At 32.9% G+C, this 20169-nt stretch overlaps 1 protein-coding gene across 1 annotated transcript; it reads right to left on the bottom strand.

Annotated features, from left to right (window-relative positions):
- Positions 1-1569: 1569 nt before the first annotated feature.
- On the bottom strand, positions 1570-3408 carry LOC143588372 (signaling peptide TAXIMIN 1-like). Its single transcript, XM_077069393.1, has 2 exons — positions 3299-3408; positions 1570-1706 (listed from the first exon to the last, which is right to left on the bottom strand). The coding sequence occupies exons 1-2, from the start codon at positions 3406-3408 to the stop codon at positions 1583-1585; spliced, it is 234 nt and encodes a 77-aa protein (XP_076925508.1). The 3' UTR covers positions 1570-1582.
- Between the last annotated feature and the right edge of the window lie 16761 nt (positions 3409-20169).

The raw sequence follows: 20169 nt of genomic DNA on the forward strand, positions 1-20169 counted from the left end.
TCAACATGTTTGTTAACAAAACTTCATTTTCTACGCATATGCAGGTTACTTGAAGTTGAAGTATGGACACTTAGAAAGACCTTAGGGTTATATTGAAGACAAACTTGTATTTAAATGATTGTATACATTTATTTGAATTGTATTGTTGTATTTGAATATTGTGTGCATATTTGAAATAAAATACTTAATTAGATATTGTCACTTATATTAAATGATAGTATCTTCGAGCTGTGAGCAATCGGATCACGCCTCGGTATTTCCGCCTTAGGTTGGGGTGTGACACTTAGGTCCTTAACATGTCACAAATCTTAAATGTAATAAACGTGTTAAGGTTAAAAAGCCATAGCGTATTACCAAGTATCCTAGGCATAAAATGGTATACCTTGAGTGTCGCTGATGTAAATGCCATTCAACATGAAATAATGACAAAAAGGGACCATATTGACGAAAATTTTGAAATTATATCATACATGATCAAATGTCACTGATAATAATGAAAACATAGCATATGACCCGCTACTAGAAAAATCAGTAGCAACCCTGTTTTTCTTTAGTTTCTCCATGTCCCTTTTCTTTGAATATTATATCAGATAAAAGAAAAGTCACACATGCATCGTTTATGCTTCACATCATAACTCATAAGTGTAGTGTACATGTTATTCGATCAAAAACATGAAAGTCCAATCTTTGTCGTTAGTTATATATCATCTTCGAAAACAGTATATACACCAGGATGTAACAAAATGAGTATACGTTATTTAATATTATTTAATAGGTGGTGGAAATATCAATAATGCAAGACTAAATCATGAAAACATAAAATAAAATCGATTCATAGGGAGTGAAATTCTTCTATGAGTGAAATTCGTTGTTTGATTTAACTAAAAAGGACACGTTTGAAATGTTAATTTCTTACACGAATCTGTTACCACCAAAAAAAAACAACACAGAGTTAAACAAGTTTGGGTTTGAGGTTTGAGCTTAACAGATTTTGTGTCTTAAACACGTATTAACTTGTTAATGACCAGTTTAAACATGCTAATATTTTTAATTTTTTTAAATAAAATATATGCGTACCCCTTAGTTCCCTTACACCCCGCACTTGGATTTTTGATTCAGTTGTACCAAGGATTATGTATCACTTAAGACTTTAATGAACGTTTAACAACTTTTGTTTCACAGCACATGCAATATTTATCATCTACCTAAACAAATTGTGTCGTGTAATCTTTTTCTAAATAGGTTTGTGTTTGTTTTTGAAAAAAACGACACCATCAGTTATCATGTCGTGTCCGTGTCTAGCATCTTATATAATCATATCTAATTATCATGTTGTGCCTGTGTCTAGCATCACATGTAATCTTATCTAATGACATGATTAGTTATCATGTCATACAAGATATGTCCGGTTAAATCATCAGACTAGTCACCAAATAATAATAAACAAATAAGATCATCAATCAACTGATAGCATATACACTATTATTATTCAAACCTCCATCAGCAAACATAAGCATCTAGTTAATTACTATGCACACAAAATCAAAAACCTCTTAAAACACACAAACACATACTAGCAAAATTAACAAGGAATCTTCGATGTGAACCACTCCATGACATGTATCGGAGCCTTGATCAACTCAATCGCGAGTTCAACTATCAGCGTAACGCACAAACAGCACGGGCATATGCAAGTCAACAACAATCTGTTTCAATTCACCAACACACATACAAACACTCAGAAATTCGAACGAACATATATCATATAACACCACCCAGTCTTTTTTACGATTGAACCCATTGGTTTTATAAAAATAGATTGCCATGAAAACATACTAAATACATTTTTTTAAACTTTAGCATTAAAATTTAGCTGATCGAGTCATCAAACCTAGGGGTGAAAACGAGGCGAGCTTGAGCTTGACTAGGCTCGAGATCGGCTCGTTTAACTTACACAGAGCTCAAGCTCGGCTCGTTTTGAGCTTTATTTCTAAAGTTTGAGCTAGGCTCATGAGTGGTTTTCAAGCTCGAGCTCGGCTCGGGCTCGACTCGTTTAGTATTTTTTTAATTAATTTTTAAATATTAATAATTATTTTTTATTAATTGTTTAAAACTTTTTTAATTTTATATATAACATACGAGTTAGGTTATAATAGGAAGTATAGTTTTTGTAGAAAGGATAAGAAGTAATCTTGTCCATTGATTTTGAATATGAAGGGTTGAGATTATTTTAGGAGAAAATCAAGTGTGAACACAAGGTAAAGGGCATAAAAGGAATAACACATGTGCTGACTTTCTCTCTCCACATGCAAGACACATGCCAAATTCCACAATCATTTTAAAACGTCTATAACTTTTTTTTACGACGTTTTTATTGAAAAACAAATTCACCATAATAACGAGTGTCTTTTTATCTTTTATATGAGTACCATATTGTAATATAAAATTTAAAAAAAAATTAGTGGGTTTTTTACAAATTGTGTTTTACAAAATTGTGTTATACAATAGTATTTTTCATTGTGTTTTTTACATTGTGTCATACAATTGTGTTTTTTATTGTGTTTTTATCATTGTGTTTTTTTTTCATAGTGTTTTTTTCCATTGTGTTTTTTACATTGTATTTTTCATAGTGTTTTCCATTGTGTTTTTTGGGACTTTTACGGCGAGGTGGTGGCGGTGGGTGACGGTTGTGGTGGCGGTGGGCGGTGGAGTGGTGGTGGTTGTAGAAGATGAGTGAAGATGTAATTGGGTTTTTGAGATTAAATTTGGTAGGTTTTGATATTAAGGTGTTAGACTAAAATACTATCCTTCCTAGCCTTCTTAGAAAAATCAAACTTCTTATTTAACCCTAACCTTATAACATATTATATATATATATATAATTTATATTATGATAATAATTATATAAATTATAGGCTTGTTTAGGCTGGCGAGCTAGCACACTCCATAAGTAAAGCTCGGGATCAGGCTCAGGCTAGATTATTAAATAAGCCTAATTTTAAGCTTGAGATCGGGCTCATTTAAGCTCGGCTTCGATCGAGCTTTTTCACGAAGCCAATCTCAAGTCTCGAGCAACTTACTTTTAATTAAAAATAAGCCCAAATATTTTATAACTAACATATAAATATATAATCCATTTTGTTACTTTCATAGTTCCCAATTGTTTAACTTAAGTACTGGGATCCGATCCAACACGTCAAACTTAAACTTAACACGTCAAACTTAAACTTAACGTTCGACGTGTTGGATCGAGCCAATTAAAAGAAAAAGAGTAACTAAAAGAGAATTAACGACGTACCCGACAATCCAGGCAACAACACCGATAACGGACAGTATAAGACAAAGGAAAGCAAAAGGTAGACCAAGTAAGAACCCCAAGGGTCTGCAATTGCCATCTCCACAACACATGTCTGATATACTTTTGATATGTTTACATGTGATTTGGTTTATAACCGCTAAGATACGCAATATCTTTTTATTTTCGTGTTTTGCAAAATGGTCCTTTAAGTATTTATTGGGAGTCAGTTTTGGTAATTAGGAGATAAGATGTGGAATATAAATGGAGAGCAACTTTGTTTGTTGTTCACAGGCTGTTTTGGATTGTGATTCCTGGCTTTACCAGCTAGAGGAATAATTAGTTTCGAATAGAGGTGGGCAAAAGAATTGGTTAATTAAATCGACTCGAAAACTGAATCGAAACCGAACGTACTTGAAACCAATTACGTAGAAACCAGTGTGTAACCGATTAAAGCTGTTGTTTTGGAATCAGATTGTAATTTCCTCCATCAAAATCGGTTAACCGAACTGAAACCTGCCAAAAACCGGTCAAAACCCAAACCGAAACCGATCGTAATCTGGTCAAGAAACATGTTTCAACCCGACCAGAAACAGATCATAAACCGGTTCTTTTACTTTTGTTTACCAAATTCGAACCGGTTTCAACCTAAACCGGTTTTGGGATTTAAACTGGTGTGTGCACCTGTAGTTTCGAATGGCAAAGGATAGTGAGTGGTTTTGTAGGCTTTAACTGACTCGAGACAGGTTCATTATTATTATATAATATAATTTAGGACTTTGGTGCTGCCAAGCCCCTCATTGGGCCATTGGGTGGCACCATATTAGTCAACGCATTTTTTTCCGTTTTACTTCCAGTTTTTTAATGAAAACCGACCGATCGAATATCAATTTTTTAAAGTTTTGGTATCGTAATGAACGTGATGGAAGCTGACCGAATTCATGTAGACTCACCGTGTTTTGTTTTAGTTCTAGTACTGTGCCGAATATAACGAAACCAACTAAATGCCAATTGTATTTGTTTTTTGTTTTTTTTGTTTTAGTTCTGGTACAATAACGACGTGATGGAAATCGACCGAATTTGCGTAAACACAATGCCTCAACGTTAGGGTTCGACAACGCTCGGGTATAGTCAACGCCTGAGTTTTACCAACAACGGCAACCCATCGGCCCACCTCCATTTTCATATACTTTCTGGTTTTATTTTTTGTTTTAGTTCTGGTATCACAACACATGTAACCAAAACCAATCGAATTTGCGTCAAATTAACGCCTCAACGCTCTGGACCGACAACGCTTGTGTTTTATCACCACATGTGTTTTACCAGCCAGCCCGGCGCAACACGCCGGGTTAACACTAGTTAATAACAATTATAGGCTTTGAAACAATTTTAAGTAGAGAATTGAAATAGTTGGGTGAGCCGTTGAAGTTACTTGGACCAGATATAGTGGGTGTAAAAAAGATAACATTAGTTATCGGATCAAATATCATCTGTTCGATGAAAGATCATTCTCATGATGATCAATTTATATTTTTGTTGGTAATATATTTTCATTTTCATATTCATTAAAACCGAAAAACGTGGAAACGTGGGAGCAATGACCGACGATTCAAACGTAGCAAGTTTAAAAGTTGCGTGGGCTTATCATTTTGTTAATAGTTTTTTAGTTGGGCTTATTTCAATAAAAGTCCAAAACTTAAACTTTTTACAATTAGAGCATTCTCATTCAATTCCCTGCCATATATTCATGTATATATATATAGAATCAGGATCGTGTAAGAATTTTTTGGGAACTGAGAACTATGAGAATCATTTTGGACTACAAAAAAACCCAAAAATAAAAAAAAAATCATAAAACAAAAAAAAAAACACAAAAACAAAAAAAGTAAAACCAAAGTTCTTATTTATCATCCAGGTTTCTAAAAAAAAAAAACTTTAAAAAAAATTCTCAGTTTAGCTAAATTATACATATATGTATCCTGGTTTCTAAAAAAAAAACTTTAAAAAAAATTCTCAGTTTAGCTAAATTATACATATACATATATGTATAATATGTACATATATGTACACATATGTTTTTTTCCTATAAACATATGTATAATTTAAGGTAAATAATAATGTACGTATGTGTACATTACATAACTAGAGATTAAATGAAAGTATACATACGTGTATAGGTATAATACGAATTAAAAAGAAAAAAATCGGTTTTTTTATTATACATATATGTATAATATGTACACACATGTTTTTTCCTATACACATATGTATAACTTAAGGTAAATAATAATGTACATATGTGTACATTACGTAACTAGAGATTAAATAAAAGTATACATATGTGTATAAGTATAATACGAATTAAAAAGAAAAAAAATTTGGTTTTTTTAATGAAACTGGAATGAAATATAAGAATTTTGTTTTTTTTTTTTACTTTTTAAAAATTTTTGTTTTATAATTTTTTTAATTTTTTTAGAGGTTTTTTTTAGTGGTCCAAAATGGTTCTCAAAGTTCTCAATTTGCCAATGGTTCTCTTAGGATCGTTACCCTATATATAAATATATATATGTATATATCATATAACTACACTAAAAATTACTATATTTTATATCTCTTGTTCAATTAAATAATACTTTTTATACCTTTATCATTATCGTTTTCTCTTTATTTCACTTACAACCACTTTTAAAAAATATTAAAATATTATACGATATGAACAGTGTAACCCTAAATTTAACTTTCTCATATAATATTTTATCTCTCCTCTACTCACAACTATTCATAATCACACCATATAATTTACAAAACTCACTCATACAATGAGAATATGATGAGAACGCTCTTATAATTCTTTATCACCCTTCTGCTCTCGGTTCATCCCTGAGTATAAGACTCAAGCTCGTTTATTAAATAAGCATCAAGTTAGGTTTGAGCTAACTCAAAGCTTTTAAAGAGTTCCATACTAGTAGCTTGCCTCAGTTATCAAATCAACACACTGATCATTGAAGGAGTATAAAATGAAAGGAGACATTGAAGAAGCATTGAGCTAGGAGAAAATGAAATGATGGTTTCAAGGAGGGAGATGCATTTTTGTTTTTGGGTTTTTAGGTGATCTATCAATTGAAATGACGGATCCTACCATTGTTGTAGACTATGTCAGGGATTATCTGCTGAGTTGGACAATTCACACATGTTACGCCATTTCAAACGGAGGTCCTACTAAAGTAACGATTAGATCGATTGTACAAGTCACATTTCACCGAACACACTTTTCCCGTTGAGGGTCTCGCCATTTGAAATGATAGATCATGTATGCGTGGTTCCTCCATTTGAAATAGTGGAACATAGAGGAACTATCCAACTCACTAGTCACACACTGACATAGCCTACAACGATATTAGCATCCGTCGTTTTTTACAAATGATGGATTACCTGGAAACTAAAACATTCCCATCTCTTTCTCTCCTAGAAACCACTTAAGCATTAATAAAATAAATATAATCCAACAAAACCCTAAATCTTCGAAGGAAAATTTGGATATCAAGTGATCCAGTTGGATCTATTATTCGGAATTCGGATCTTTGGATCCACGTGATTTAAACAAAATGGGCTAAAGTTGGGCTTAGGCAGTTTGGATTTTGCAAGTTGCAACATCACTGGATCATTGTATTGCGTTTGTGCAATTGAGCTTAACACTTAATAAGTCAATCTCTACCTATGATTATTTTTAATAATAATCTTTAAACGGGCACAAGTAAGAAAATAGTTGACATGCATTAGTTCTTTTATAGGTACCAATAAGCAAACTAACGTAGCACTAAATATGAAAACCAATTACAAAAAATGGAGCCAAAGTGTCATAAAAATAAGAGTAAAATGTGGTTTTCGTCCTTATAGTTTGTCAAAATATATAGTTTTAGTCTAATAGTTTTAAATCTGTGATTTTCGTCCTTGTGGTTTCATTTCAATTACAATTAAATTCGACCCCATTAACCCCGCTAAGTTTGGTCGTTAAACCCATCAGCGTGCCCCTCACGTGAGGGACAATTTTGCCCTCGTTTCTCCAAATAAACCTCAGCCCCTCATGCGAACTGGCTTGTGAACTAGGGTTGGGGATTATTTAGGGAGAAAAAGGACAAAACTGCCCCTCACGTAAGGGGCACGCTGATGGGTTTAATGACCAGACTTAACTGGGTTAGTGGGGTCGGGTTTAATTGCAAGTGAAATGAACCACATGGACAAAAATCACAAATTTAAAACTGTTGGACTAAAATCACAGATTCGGACAAACCACATGGATGAAAACTGCAGTTTACTCTAAAAATAACACCCAAAAATGCAAAAACCAATTGGAAAAGAAAAAATTTTCAAAATAGCCATTTTGATCATCATTTTTCAACTTTAGCTATGGTTTTGAAAAAAAATCCAAAATGGTCATTTTTTTCCGTCGGATCCAAGGTAAACAGGATTGAACCCAACAAATTAGATGACGCCTCTAAAATCTCGCGCACGTGTCATGATGTTTGGTCTTCCGACAAAAGACAAAAATAGCCTGTCGTCCAACGAAACTTGTTTCGTCTTTCGACGTAATACTTTCGACGTGATAGTTCATCTTATACATCTCAAACCCTAAACCTTCATAACCAACCTCCATCTCCATCTTTCTTATTTTCTCCACATAATCAAGCAATTCCATAGTGTATATGCTTAGTTTTTTGAGAAGAAAACAACCATAGTTTTTGTTTTCCATGAATCACATTTGTTTTTGAGAATTCCGCACAAGAAAGTGACAAACCCTTGAGTTCAATTCGGAGAAATTCAATGGAAAATTAATCCGTTGGCTCCTTCACGCATCCGTCGGAGACTTGCCAACACGTCAGTTCCACCGAAAAAACTTAACATGTGGCGAGTTATGATAGACTACATTAATTCGTCGGATCAATTCTTGTTTACATCGGATCCGACAGAATAATAGGGCTATTTTGGAAATTTTTTCGAAACCATGGCTATATTTGGAAAGACTTGGTCAAAATTGGCTATTTTGAGAATTTATCATTAAAAAAACAGGTAGGCACTATAGAAGATTTGAATTTGAAGTTATTCTGTTTTTAAACTAAAGGATATGGGTCATTTAGAAACATTAACAAAATACTTAACCCTCAATCAATTTGTTCACATACACGTTATGTTCATGTATAAGTTGGGATCATTGGTGTATTTTTCCATACTTGAGGATCGAAATACTTGAGGATCGAACATGTTACGCTTATGTATAAGTTGGGACTAACGGTGTAATTTCTCGAACATAAGCAACTTATACTTACCATATGACGATTTTCGTGTAATTGTTTCATTGAGATAGCATAGAATAATATGCCGAACATAAGTATACTTACCATAAATGACGATTTTCGTGTAATTGTTTCATTGAGATAACATATAATAATATGCTAACGACATAATCGAACAAATACAGCATCCATTTTCTAAAGGATAGCCTTAGAACTTGTAACAGTTTGGTGACATCAAACATAAACTCGCTCTCTTTAAAATAGAGGCAATCATTTGCAAATCAAAACCAAACAAAATAAAACAGTAACATATACAAAGTATAAACCTTGCAAGAAATTAATCATTATTACTTGAAACCATCAACCTCAAACAAAGATCAAACCACGATTCGATCATGATGCTGCTAGTGAGCGAACGGAGATGCCGCAAAATGATGCTGGCCATCTGGGCCTCCTGGTGCAACCCTATCTGGGTTGGCACCGAGAGACCTTCTCTTATAGTATTCAAGATCAGACACTTTGAGCCCTAGCTTGCGTAACAAAAGTTGGTTTGAATTGTCATCAGGCATAGCCTCATTGGCATTGGAGGTGATGCACAAGAGGAAGAAGATTATGGATATTATTAGTAGCCCTTTTGATCTCATAGCATTTGCCATTAGGGTTTTTGAGCTAATTGTTAATATTTGCTTTTTTTGTTTTGGAGACTGTGATTGTAGAGACTGCATGAATATGCATAGTATTTATAGTAAGTTGGCAGAGATAAAATATATATAATAATATGTTTTATATATATATATATATATATAGAGAGAGAGAGAGAGAGAGAGAGAGAGAGAGAGATGGATGGAGCCATCACCCATGTTAGTTAATTAGAATCTATGGAAATTTTTGAGTCATCATACACAAGATCTGAGTAAAACACAGGTGGATAAGATAAATTTCTATTTGACATCATTTAAATATGTGGGATTCCTTTGCAAAAAAGGTCTTTTGTTTAATGGAAAAAAGGTTTTCTTTTATATTATTTAAATATGAAGTATGAATAGAAACACCTGTAAATTTCTTGACTGACCCGTTGGATCGAAAGTTAACTCTTAAAATAGCTAACATTTTGGCATTTGGAAGGATAGGAGGGAAGCACTTATGTGCAGATCTGATAGAGGTTTTCCCGGTTGTGATCTTCTGTATTAGTGTTTTCACGGTGAGTCTGATTGCACTAAAACCTTCTTTATGCAAGGTAACCATATACGAGAAATCATGTCTTGACAATCAACATGTGTTTATACCCTTCACATTTTATACTTTTGGTTTCCTAACACCTAAGGTTGTAGAGCTGTTTAATCGCGTTCAACGGGTCATGAATAGTATTGTAATGACCCCACGATCTATAAATGCTTTTTTTAATTGACTTAATTTTGCTATCCAAAAAAGGTTTAGCAACACAGCTCGTTGTTTGTTTGCCTTCTATGTAAACATTACTTTCTAATGAATAAAATGTATATTTTTTACTTTACTCATAAGATACTTTTGTAACAATAAGCAATTTACAAGAAATTTGATCATTTGATCAAGAGCTAGACATAGCAAGGACAAACTATTTTAGTGATTATTATAGCAGGTTAGAGGTTAAATTGGTGATCATATAGTTTTCTCGGGCAAAATAACTATATAATTTGACCTTAATCTAGTCCATTTTGATAACAATTGTAACTCCTTTCAATCAGATTTGAGAATCAGCACCAAATTTTGATCATTAATTTGATCAAGAGCAAGAGAGGAGGCTGGGACTTGGGAGATGTGACTTGTGAGGTAACATTAAGGTGGTAAGTTGAAGGCAGTGATGCTTTCCACCTTGAGGGATAGGCGGATAGGCCCCCCTTAAGGTTTGAAAGAACACTCAAGTAACCCAACAGATTCTTATGTTTTTCTGTGTTTAGTTTGACTTTGGGATGAAAGAGACTTTTATGAGTTTTTATCTTCAAATGGGCCCTATGTATGAAAATCAGACAAAAAGGAAAAACTTTTAATTTTCACTTTTATGAGTTTATCCCTTACATGTTGAATACTCACCAAAACTCTATCTTGAATTTTTAAGCTAAATAACACTTTTAATATACATTAACTATGATCATAATAATAGTGTTTCTCAACTAATAATCCAATTTATAGCTAATATTGAAGGTTTATCTTATCATAACTTGTTGTTTTTTATCCCACCTGTTTTTTAAAAAGATCCATTTTGACCTGACTCGCTTTAAGTTTTAACACGACCGCGTATTTTGTCCACCTCTAGACAATAAAATTCTTGTATTCACTAGTGGTTGAAGGTAAAAGAAAGGACACTGTAAATTGTTGAAATAAGTATCTAGATTTTGTGTTTTTGTTTGAGTTTTCATGGATAACTTTCGGATTGCAAAATCAAATTCAGATTAAAACTGTTTTTTGTGGTACTTGAAAATCATCGGATATGATAAGTTTTCAAAAATAAGTATGAAAGTTTATGTGAAAAATCACACCAGAATACGAAATGAACTCGATATCTAAAAGTAGGCCAATGCTTCCTTTATATAAGGGTTTAGTCGGTGTAATAAACCATCGCAACCCTTCATGAACGATATGACAGTTAGCAGGTTTAACTCTCATAACCGTCCGTCATTGGCAGTTACCAGCTTTAGCTAATGCTGCTTCAATTAGTTCATACCAACAAATTTGGTACAAAAACAATGCTTGATTTTAAAATTTTAATTGAAACTATAATATCATTAATGATTATTTTTTTGGTAAAAAGTTTAAATACACATGGGAGCAATGTGAGCTCCTTTATGATAAGTCATAGCCACCATAATCACCACATGGTTACGGTTGTTAATAAGAAACAAAAACCTGAATTTTTGTTCATGGAATCACTAATTAGGCACTAAACTATATTGTTTATATATTATATTGCTTTGTAACATTAAGATTAACATTGCACTATGACTGGTTGCGGTGGCCTCGCTTAAAAGCATGAAGTTGGCACCTTTCTTGTCAAGAGATTGACTTAATCGCAAGATTTACAATCTTCGTTAGATGAGAAAAAAACCTCGTTAACAACCCTATTTGCTACACTTGCATTTTTGTTCTTGTTGGAATCATGCAGTCGCTTTGCTTGACCATATGAACTAGCCAACATCTTTGCCACACAAAAAACCTCTCTATAATGCTCTCTAGGACAACCTTTCTCATGTTACATAGAGGTAATATATTATAAGGGTTTATTATTATATCAACTCTAGCTACACTTTTTGATCCAAGGTGAAAGCTATAAGTTTGCATATTCTACTTATCACATCTTCTTATTAACTTTTTTATTATTATAAAATTCAGCCGCCCCACATTTGTCCAACGTGGGATAACATGAGGGTAACATCCGACAATGGTCGGTTGAACATGTTAAGGATAATTTGTTTATACACGACAAAGCCTCCTACGTGGATTTGTGTACCCTTTGCAAGTTATATAATTTTTGCAAGGTCCTTTAACTTAACAAGAATATAATTTATAAAATTAAATTCGTAAAGCATCACTAATATTTGGAGTTAATTATCCAAGATCCATGTGGTTTCACGCGCCCATGAACTAGTGGTATGATGTTCTTCCTCATAAATATTAGGTTGTGAGTTCAAAACCTCACTGGTATAAGTTGTAAGGTAAAAGGTGGAATTTTAATGTTAAAAAAATTGTGGTTTGAGACATGTGATACTTTTGAGCTCTAAATTTGCGTTAGGGTGGATAGCTTATGTATTTTAAAAAAATAAACTATTATATTTTGAGTAATATATATTAATGTTTCTTATGATAGTCTTTTATAGAAAACTAAAAAAATAGTCCATTTGAGTCATTTTAAACTAACTTAACAAATTCTTAACAGGATTTAGTTTTATACCCAAATATGTTATAAAACTGAAAACACAAATCATAAATTTGCAACTTTTGAAGCATAGATCTAAAAGGTGTGACATGAGCTTAACCACATGAATTATTTATATAATTAACTATAATTTTATAATTAAAGACAGAATAACAAAACTTATTCTTTATGTTTGCTTGAATTTTCAGTGGTTGTCTTTACATTTATAAATGCCATAATTAAATACATTTATTCTTTTTTACTTTTATTTAATAAATAATCTGTAAAATTAAAATACTACCCGACTAAATTTAACAAGAAAAATTAATTGATAACCGCTAAAAATTCAAGCAAAATTAAAGGACAATTTTGTTATGTCATAATTAAATTGATAATTAACTCAAATTTTATAAATTTGCCCTTTATAATAAGTACTTAATGTGTTACTTTTTCAACTACCTTCAAACAAATGAGAACGCTTCTATATTAATTTAATCTAACTATACTATTAAAGTAATATAAGTTGTCCACATGTTAATATAAGTTTATAAAACAATAGTATTTTTGAAAGTCATCCACACGGACCACACCATTTCTCAAAATATTGGTTAATTAAATGAAACTGTTATTATTGCGAAGTTATATATTTTAATAGTTTTGGGTAATAACTAATAAGTATATATTATGTACAATATATAACTATTATTAATACAATAAATAAATACTTTTATTACTTTTATAAATATAATAGTTTAACTTATTTGGCTAATATATACATGTGATTAGCTAATAGATCGTTCGACATGAACAAAACTAAAGAAACTTTTTAAATTTTCCTTTTAAGTAATTGAAGGGATATAAAATGTTAAGAGGTGACCTAATTACCTAAATTTGGTGATCCTTAATTAGTGGTGTTCACATGCCAAATACTAGTTGATTATTTAGGGTTATGTTTAACAAAAAGAAAAAAAGGTTATGTTGTTTTGACTATATATACAAATATATTTATTCATAAATATATATAGGTTAAATAAAACTTATTTATAAAATAAGATAAATATAAATTATTAGATATATTAATTTTCAAAATCTTTGCACTCACATTCACTATCTATTTGTTTTAGTGCTTTACATGGCTGTATATTAGGTTTAAACATTTATGCATCTTCTAATTTTTAATATCTTTCCCTACACTTTAATAGGTTTTTGTTTCCTTCCCTTTGACTTTAATATGCTTTATTTTCTTTCCCTAGCTTTAAGTGATTGTACACAAGATTAATTTATTTGTACAACAACCTCTAATTTTCTTTCTCTTTATGGCTAGTATTGGCATGTTGCAACTGTTCAGTTTAACGATCTCGTCAAAACACATGGGTTCTAAAAGCTCTTTTTATTATGTGCAAGTTGGCTAGAACATTTTGACTTTACTTTTTCAATGTTTGACTCCGCCGCAACACGCGAGTTCATAAAACTAGTTGCTTCAAAATATCAAATATAATCATTATAACTAATAATTTGTCTATGGTCGCTCCCCATCCCTCTCAAGCCATCAAACTGTTTCATTTGTAAAATTGAGGTCTCTCATGCATTTTACTCGAATTCACATGTATGGGTCTCACTAAACCCAGATAGCCTTAAACGGGTTATGACATCCCATTATACGAAAATTTTATCTCATCAAAGATTTGATATGCAAAATCCTATAAAACAGGATTTGCATATATTAAAAATTAATATTTGATTTTTTTATAAAAAGGATTTTATTTATAATCAGGCAACACTTTTATAGTAAAAGAAATAAGCGGGTTATGGGTCACATCAAACCCGGATAACCTTTAAACGGGTTATAACATTTCATTTATTTGTAAAACCATTCATCATAAAACCCTAAATAAATTTCTCAGTATGAATTTAGCTACGTTAGTGATTCTTGCTTCTTGTAAGTTTAACTTAAATGAAACGTTTCACAATATAATATCCAAATTATAATAAATAAAAATAAACACACATACACACACACACACACACACATATATATATATAAATTAAGTAGATGATTCATTCAATGTTTCATCCAAAAATGAACATAACTTAACATAAATCGATCAAAATAGGTTAAAGTATATTATTAACTTCCTCACAGCAAATAAAACTAAAATTAAAAAAAAAATATATTCACAATATTATAAACGAAAAATGTAAAACATCCCCATTAATACGTGGGATAATAACTAGTTATGTATAAATGAGTTATATCTTCAAGCTATTATAGTTTTCTTTTTCTTTCTCTTTTTTTGAACGACGACTTCCTTGTTTGTTAGACCATTGCACTCCTTAAATTTAAAGAGTTTTGTTGTTTCACCCTTGCTAGATTATGTTGTGTTAACCAGTTTCTGAATGTAAAGTTTGGCCGTTATTATATTAAATGCATTCGTGTTTGGATATAATTAATTAATACTGACAAAAAAGAAAGTGCACCACCAGAAAACTAACTAAAAATTTGATGAAAAAGAAGGGAAACTGATGACATCTAACTTATCCAAACCGTTTTCTTTTCCTATGGTGGCTTTCATGTTAATTGATCAAGATTCCAAGACAACCAGAACTTTATGAACTTAAAAATTCCTCAAAATAAAAAAATTGTATTAATATTTGTTAAATAAAGGGAGGCCAGTTAAATAAACATAGATACATGACTCTACAGATCATAACATAAAATTTCAATCTTGTAATTTATGAAAAGGAAATTGAAGAAAATCTACACGAACACGATATTAGCTTGCATAGACAAGATGAAACACAAAAGTTACAACCGTTACGTACTTTTTACTAGACTGAATATGGGTCAAATTTTTATCAAGCAATTTGTAGGTACGTTTATTTCTGAATCAAGCGCAAGCTTGATACCAACAAACTCAGATCTATGAAATATCAATTGACATGATATTTAAAATCTAAAATAAAGAAATAAGATAAAAATGAGTGAAGCCGAACAATCTCAACTAACAAACATCATTTCCAATTGATAATAGCCAGCGATTTTACAGTGAACTCCTGCTAATCCAAATCTAGTACAAAGAGAGTGATTCTAACAATTTCCTAACAAAATATCATAAACTGTTAATCTAAACCGCGCAAATGAGTAAGCTATTTATAGATGACCCGTATTGTCGTTGAAGACTAGTAGCGACACTAGAAGGTGTCACAATTAGTATGTGTGACACTTCTAGTGTCGCATACTAGATAATAATCAATTAAGTGTGAGTAAGTTTCACAATTGTTCTGGGCTACGCTCCTAGTGTCGCTATTGGTGTCTTTGCTAGCAACAATACCACAAGTGTTTTCTTCGCCTTGTCTTTGATTCGGCCATTATATACACTGATATTAGCTGTCTAATATGATCATACAATCTCCCATGAGGTAGTTGCATATCAAGTCTTCTATAGTTATCACAAAAAGTGACAGGCACGAGACCTAATACGTAGAATCAAGTTCGTGTTTGAGTACAAATGCAATGGCTAATCTAAATTATATAACAACACAGTTTGGGTTTATATGACCTTGACTTAATTTGTTATATATCATTTACCTATACTATTAAAACAAAATCATTATTTCACATGTTATTTAATTAGAGTAGTCAACTAGGATCAACATACTATTACCATTAATAGAATTACTAACAAAGATTTAAGATAAAACTCTTGGTCATCTTATCAAAATTGGAATGAATGAAAATATGTTCCATCTACTTTTGGGTTCCTTTTTATTAGGTAAATACTTAAACACAACAAAACTTAAAATTAAAGAATTGATCTGCCATTAAAAAAGTAACTAAAACCGACATTGTGTAACTAACAAATTGTATAATGATTTCTTATATACGAGGTGCCACATCACATGATGATTGATGGGTCATATTTGGGGTCAAAACTAACGACATTATATCATGGGTTGACGGCGGCATATAACTTTATTAAAACAAAAAAACCACTACACATGTGGTATACGTGTAAAAGTATATACATTGCCTAAATTAAAAGTGAGAATAATATATACATATATTTCTTTTAGTAATTTTATTCCAACTTGTTAAATTATCCCATATGTAAATCAAGTAGTGACTTGTTCAAACCACCTTTATCATAACTAAACTATCGATAGAGTGGGTCATGTATGGTAAGCTTTTTATATATTTAGTTTATTCGCTCAAAAGCAATTATAAAGGAAAATTAATTAAAACTATTGGAAAATTAATTAAAACTATTGACCACTTATAAATGACAGTTCAAAGTAACGAAATATCTGTTGACGGTCTCATCTTTTAGAGTTTATTTTGCAGAACTAATGCTAGTTGAGAAACCCTTTTCACAAAAAAATGCTAAAGATTCAAAGTTTTCAAAAATAATGCAATATTCGTTACTAACAGTAATTTGAAGGGACACTATAGGGCTAGCTAGGGTATGTAAGGGAATGCACGATTCAAATTATTAGGAATATACAAATCGCCGTTAGTAACTATCACTTCTGCAATTTTTTTGTCAAGTTGTCATTAGTAATGAAAATTTCTACAAAGTTGTCATTAGCAATGAAAATTTTTGACAAGTTGCCGTTAGCAATGGAAATTTATGACAAGTTACCGTTAGTAATGACAATTTTTGCCAAGTTGCTATTTGTAATGGCAATTTATGAAAAACAACTATCACATCAATTCTTTCTTTTTAACTCACAGCTAGGGAAGTTGAACGAATGAGCTAGATGAGTATGATGAGAAAAATAAGTAACAAATAAATGTATGCATTAAATTGTTTAAATAAAAAAAAAAGCATTCATGACAAATAAATAACTCACGAGAAACCATTTAATTGATGAAAGCTATGAAGTACTAGTTGGACGGTGAGCTTTTTAAATACTAGCCCCCCCAACCTGCTTATATTGGGGGGACATGTATTTCAAAAACTCATCTCTGGTTTGCATATTTTATCTTCTTCGTCATTTTCTTCTCTCATCATGAGACGATGATGTCACTTGTAACATTTACTATCCCAGAAGATTTGGTTAATTTAATAAGCGCTTTGAATAATTTTATTTCCATCAAAGAATTTGTTTTTTTGCTTCACGAGCTATGTAAGGCAAAACTGTTGCAAGGAATTCATTGGATAAAAGGTGTTGATTTGGATAGCACCTTGGGATATTATCGTTCTTATACCTTGGGCTTCTAGTTGTTACAATATGAACCATATTAAGCATTGAAAACATGTCATTGATTTGTTTTGAAACAATACTCTCTTAGGAAAGATAAGACTTGATCATTCGGAGGACACGTAACTCTCATCAAATCGGTATTTTGAGTATTCCTCTTTGTTTTTCCATCTTTATAAAGCTTTAGTTAATTAAAAGATGAGAAGAAGGCTCCTATGGTCAGGTGTCAACTCATCAAAAAGTATTCGTTACGTTGGGCTAGTTGCATCTAGATATTGCGCCACTTAGAGCTTCAAACCTAGTGCTTTTATCCAAGTGGCGGTGAAAAGCTAGTCATGATCATAACAAAATATGGTTCTAAAACCATCTTGGCTATTCATCAAAACCAAGCCCCAAGGTCTACTCATTCCCTTCCCATTTTGATATGATATTGCGGGTGTTAGGACTCACGAAGAATACTACTTCGACCGATAAAAAAAATTTGGAAAGGCTCTCAAGAATCTTTGGTTCTTATGTTTGATCTTCTATATCCTTTTCTTCTAACACCTTGAGACGAACGGTTGATGATGCTATATGTGACCTTACTCTCCCACCAAATGTGTTTACTTTGTTTTAAATGATCTTAATCCCATCAACGTTATTTTTTTTCGCTTGGCGAGCTATACAAGGTAAATTGCTATAAGGAATTCATCAGCTAAAAGATGTGTGACACTACCCTCTTCCCTTTGTCCTAATTGTGGTTTATGTAACGAGTCTGTCGATCATTTCTCATTAATTGTGGCATTGCTTCTACGGTTTGAATCGAACTCTGATCCTTCTTTGGTGCAAACTTTCTTTAACCTCCTTCTCCACAATAGATGAGATCTTTCAATCATTTAATCCTCTATCCGCATTTCGACATTTGGGTCATATCCATCATGCCATCCGGTTGGTTTCCCTTTGGTGTTTTTGGAAAGCACGAAACGGCCTTGTTTTCAAAGGCACAATCTAAATATATGGGTCGTGTTTAAATTAAGAACTTAAGATAGATATATGTTCAACCGCCACGATTGGCGGCGAAAAGGGCATCTAGTGCTGTGGAATTGATGAGTTGCCTCCCAAGGCTTCGGGACCCTCAATGCGAACTTCTTTTGCTTCGCTCATGTATGGGGGTCGCAAAGCTGTTGTTTGGCCTAAGAACGTGTCAACCTATGTATGTGGGGGAAGTTGCTTCTATTTTTGATAATGGCCTTCGATGGGCGATTGAGGACATCGTGGTTTGTCGAGGGCCGTTTTTCGGGGATCTTCAATGGAGGTTGGCATCACTTCCGACCCGTTTTGGGGGGTTGGGTTTATGTTCGGCCAAGGATGTATCTACATATGCTTTTGTGGCTTCGAGAGCACAATCATGGAGTTTGCAAGACCACATTCTTCGGGGATGTGGTATTGATGGGTTGGACACTGACTATGGGTGTGTGATGGACCCGATTTTGATCTTAGCGGGTTCTCTAATAAGGACACCGCCCCCCCCCCCTAAAGCCCAACATGCTATGGTGAGTGCCTTATTTAGTGGAATCATCCATAGTTTAGAAGCGAAGTTTGATCTATCTCCTCGCCAAAAAGCGGTGTTTGAATGTCTTCGGGCTCCTTGGCTCAGGATTTTCTAACGGCCATCCCCATTGAAGGATTAGGCCAACATATGTCGGGGTTGGAGTACCGGGCTATCCTTAAGTACCGGCTAATGATCCCTATGTTTCCGACTGATGAGCCTTGCCCAGTTTGCCGTAAGGTCTGTTTGGATCCCTTTGGAGACCATGCATTGTATTGCAAAGAATTACCTGGTTTTAAATACAGACATGATTTGGTTAGGGATGTTCTGTGCGATGTTCTTAAACGGGCAGAGATTTCTGCTAAAATGGAGGCCCCTGTTAACTTTCTCACGGATCCGCTCGAAGGGAGGTCCACGTTACGATCGGCTGATATTCTTGTCTTTGGGTGGGCAGGGGGGATTACAGGAGTGTCTCCTCTGGTCGGGCTCAGGGACCGGGGGTTTGGTGTGGGTCAGGCTGCGTTGAAGGCCAAATCAGGTAAAGTTGTCAAACACGAGAAAGCCTGTTTGAAGAATCAACATGTGTTTCTACCTTTTGCTTTTGATACATTTGGGTTTCTGGCCCCGGAGGCTGTGGATTTTCTGAGCAGGGTTCAACGTGTTGTAAATGGTACTTGTTCGGCTCCTACGGCCCAATGCTTCGTTTTTAGTAGGATTGGTTTTGCTATTTAGAAGGGGGTTGCGGCGCAGCTTGTTGCCCGTTTGCCTGTCACTTTATTGTAATCGTTTTGATTTTAATGAGATGATCAATTTTAACGTTTTATTGACTCTAGAATAAATGTTACAGTTAATATTATAAAAAAAACACGTTTTGATATTTATGTGTTTTCATATGCTACAATTTTTGTAATTCATATACGATTTTCCATATATAACCCAGAGTGTATGTTACTACAAATATTTT

Source organism: Bidens hawaiensis, unplaced genomic scaffold (assembly GCF_021521415.1).
Source record: "Bidens hawaiensis isolate Kalapana, Puna unplaced genomic scaffold, B.hawaiensis_p1.1 tig00036348_1, whole genome shotgun sequence".
Taxonomy (NCBI): Eukaryota; Viridiplantae; Streptophyta; class Magnoliopsida; order Asterales; family Asteraceae; genus Bidens; species Bidens hawaiensis.

Excerpts from the sequence above, each read along its gene's own strand:
- LOC143588372 (XM_077069393.1), bottom strand. The coding sequence starts at position 3,408 with ATGTGTTGTGGAGATGGCAATTGCAGACCCTTGGGGTTCTTACTTGGT. Across the intron at positions 1,707-3,298 it reads GTTGTTGCCTGGATTGTCGG|ATTGTTGTTGACTTGCATAT; the intron begins GTACGTCGTTAA and ends GAATTGAAACAG.